The sequence below is a fragment of the Microtus ochrogaster genome, unplaced genomic scaffold (genome assembly GCF_000317375.1).
Source record: "Microtus ochrogaster isolate Prairie Vole_2 unplaced genomic scaffold, MicOch1.0 UNK1, whole genome shotgun sequence".
In the NCBI taxonomy this organism is placed as follows: Eukaryota; Metazoa; Chordata; class Mammalia; order Rodentia; family Cricetidae; genus Microtus; species Microtus ochrogaster.
Genome location: NW_004949099.1, coordinates 41,434,403 through 41,438,075, shown reverse-complemented (window position 1 = coordinate 41,438,075; position 3,673 = coordinate 41,434,403). Strand labels below are relative to the sequence as shown.

Genomic DNA, 3,673 nt, shown 5'->3' with positions numbered 1-3,673 from the left:
GGATCTGTGTGGTAGTGGGTGGGATCTGTGTGGTAGTGGGTGGACCTGTGTGGTAGTGGTGGACCTGCGTGGTAGTGGTGGATCTGCGTGGTAGTCAGTAGATCTTGCTTGAGTGTAGACAGCACCTAGAAACAGGCACTTCCTCTAAGGCAAAATCCCTTGGTTCCAGTTAACCCACTGGAATGCATGTATGTAAAAATGAAACAGATAGGCTTTTAGGATGCTTTTGTCTTCATGTGCTCTCTTTTTCTGTTTTGTGACAGTGCTTTTGAAGATGAGACACTGAGGCTTCGGCAGCTGAAGCTGGACAATCAGGTGAGCAGGGGCTCTCGGGGGCCGTCCTGTCTGGAGCTGGTGGTCTCGGCTCTGAAGTCATGACAGGGTCTCACAGAAAGACTAGATGGGCAGGATCACTCGTGGCTGCTCATTAAACAGGGTCTGAACTTAGTCGTCAAGCCAAAGGTCTGGGCTGTGGCAGGAGCAGGGCGATTTGATGATGGTAGCAATTAACTGGCTTTGTTAATAATCAATGAAAACCTCCTGACACCTTCTATAGGAACTAGAAGAATGTTGTAGCTGGGCCTGGTAGCACTAACTGGTAATCTCTGCTCTAGAGAGACTGATCACCACGAGGTCAAGGTCAGTCTGAGCTGCACAGGGAGACCCTACCTCAAAACACTAGAATATGATAGATAGATAGATAGATAGATAGATAGATAGATAGATGGATGAGTAAGTAAGTAAATAAATAAGAGATGTATTGGCCTGCTGCTTATTGCCATAACAAAATACACGAGACTGGGTACATTATTTTTAAAAAGAAACTTACAGATTTAGAGGCTAAAGTCCAAGATCCAGCAGCTTCATCTGGTGTCTGGTGATGCCCGTCTTAGTTAGGCTTCTAATGCTGGGATAAACACCGTGACTGTAATCATCTCACAGCCTGGAGTCCATCATGAAGAAAGTGTGCTACAGACTTGCCTAAAGGCACATCTGAGAGAGGCATTTTCTCAACTGAGGTTCCTTCTTCCCAGATGGCTCTAGTTTATACCAGATTGCATAAAACTAGCCCGCACAGCCCCCTTAGCCCTCATAACCCTCTTAGTTATAACACAGCATGACAGAGACCAACAAGGAAAATAATTGGTACAGGAGAGATGCCATGTGAAAGGGTAGGAAAATAACTTTGTAGGCGGAGACTGCTTGTTTGTTTCCCCACTGCCAAGACCCAAAATAATCACACAGAAACTGTATTAATTAAAACATTGCTTGGGCTGGGCGGTGGTGGCGCACACCTTTAATCCCAGCACTTGGGAGGCAGAGGCAGGTGGATCTCTGTGAGTTCGAGGCCAACCTGGTCTACAAGAGCTAGTTCCAGGACAGGCACCAAAAACTACAGAGAAACCCTGTCTCGAAAATCCAAAAATAAAAAATAAAAATAAAACATTGCTTGGCGTATTAGCTTTGACTTCTTATTAACTAACTTTTACATCTTAAATTAATCCATTTCTATTATTTTATATTTTACCATGAGGCTCGTGGTTTGCCAGTAGGTAAGGTTCTTGTGTGTCTGTCTCCTTCGGCAGCTACATGGCATCTCCCTGACTCCACCTTCTTTCTCCCAGCCTTCAGTTTAGTTTTCCTGCCTCGCTCTATTCTGCGCTGCCAAAGACCCAAAGCAGCTTCTTTATTAACCAATGGTAGCAAAGCATATTCACAGCATACAGAGAGGGGATTCCCACATCATAACTTTTTTTTTTTTTTGGTTTCTTTGGGGCATGCATAGCAGGCCTTAGCTGGCCTCAAACTACAGAGATGCTCCTGCCTCTGCCTTCTAAGTGCTGGGATTAAAGACGTGTCCAACCCTACCCAGCTTTTTGGTTCTTGAAATAGATTCTTGCTGTGTTGCCCACCCAGGCCTCAAATTCATAATCCTCCTGCCTCCACCTCCTGAGGACTGGGTTTATAGGCGTGTTGCACCACAGCTGACACTTCTTATGACCTCTTGCTCTTGGAACCAGCTGACACCCTGGGGGGGGGGGCGCCTTAATCCCTTTCCACAGCAGGCCTGCAGATGACTTATCCTTTCCACCATAGCTTTCTCTTACTGCCTTAGAACTTGCTGTGTAGCCCAGGCTTTCTCTGAAGTCAGTCCTCCTGCCTCAGCCTCTCTGGTGCTGGGTTATGACCTCTACCCCCATTTCCCCACCCTTCGGCTTGACGACACTTGACTGCATGGGGCCCTGCTTCAGCACGTGACTCTTTGGGAGACACTGCAGGTCATGTCCACACTGGAACAAAACACTTAACAGTTTTTCCTTCTCTAGAATTTGGTCTGAGGCAGATCTCTGAGTTCAAGATCAAAGTTCAAGAGTGAGTTTCAGGACAGCCAGGGCTACACAGAGAAACCCTGTGTCAAAACAAAAAACCAAAAAGCAAAATTTTGGCCTGTGCTTGCTGCTGTGCTGTTTAAATTTTGTTTTGTTTTACTTTGTTTTGTTTTGGTTTTTGAGACAGAGTTTCTCTTTGTGGTTTTGGAGCCTATCCTGGAACTTGCTTTGTGGATCAGGCTGGCCTCGATCTCACAGAGATCCGCCAGCCTCTACCTCTCGAGTGCTGGGATTAAAGGCGTACACCACCATTGCCTGGCTTATTTTTTTTTAATAGTGTTATTCACAGGTTTTTTAATATACATTTTATTTATTTACTTATTTAATTTCTATGTGGGAAGGGGTTGGGTTTTCGCGACATGGTCTCATCCTACAGCCCAGGCTGTCCTCAGACTCCCAACAGTTCTGCCTCGGTCTCTGGAGTATTGCAATTGCAGGTATATCCTACCCTGCCTAGCTGTGTTTGTTTCCTTTACTGGACTAATAGAATAAGAACCAAGGACAGATTTTTTTTTAGTAACTTATTTTTATTTTATGTGCATTGGTGTGAAGGTGTCAGATCCCCTGCAACTGGCTCTTCAGACAGTTGTGAGCTGCCACGTGGGTGTGGGAATTGAACCCAGGTCCTCTGGAAGAGCAGTCAGTGCTCTTAACCACTGAGCCATCTCTCCAGCCCCAATTTATTTTTATCTTATGTGCATTGGTGTTTTGCCTGCGTGTATGTCTGTGTGAGGGTATTGGGTCCCCTAGAACTGAAGTTATAGACAGTTCTAAGTTGCCCTGTGGATGATGGGAATTGAACCTGGGTTCCTTGGAAGAACAGTCAGTGTTCTTAACTGCTGAGCCATCTCTCCAGCCCCCCAAGAACAGATATTAAGAGATACATTTATTTTTGATTGACACATAGTGATTGTACATATCTGTTCGGCACTGCGACATTGCCTGCCAAGTTTGTTTATGTGCATGTGTGCTTGTCCCTGTGTAAGGGAGTCAGAGGACAGACAGCCTTTGGGTCTCACTTCTCACCTGTCTAGCCATCCAGGTTAGCCGCTCAGGATTTCTGCAGAATCCCAGTCCCTGCCTCTCATCTCCCCATGTGGACACCCGAGGATTACAGACACATGAATTACGACAGCTAGATTTTATGTGGGTTCTGGGCATCTGAGCTTAGAACAAACTTGCATGGCAAACACTTTTACCCATCAAGGCATCTCCCCATCCCATGCCCCAGTGTGTGTGTGTGTGTGTGTGTGTGTGTGTGTGTGTGTGTGTGTGTGTGTGTG

General features: G+C 45.9%; 1 protein-coding gene across 1 annotated transcript in view; it reads left to right on the top strand.

Annotated features, from left to right (window-relative positions):
• Tulp3 (tubby like protein 3) overlaps positions 1-3,673 on the top strand; it is a 37,838-nt gene that overhangs the window by 20,988 nt on the left and 13,177 nt on the right. The window contains exon 2 of the mRNA XM_005365282.3: positions 264-315. Within this exon, the coding sequence (XP_005365339.1) occupies positions 264-315 (52 nt within the window). The remainder of the gene's footprint in view (positions 1-263; positions 316-3,673) is intronic.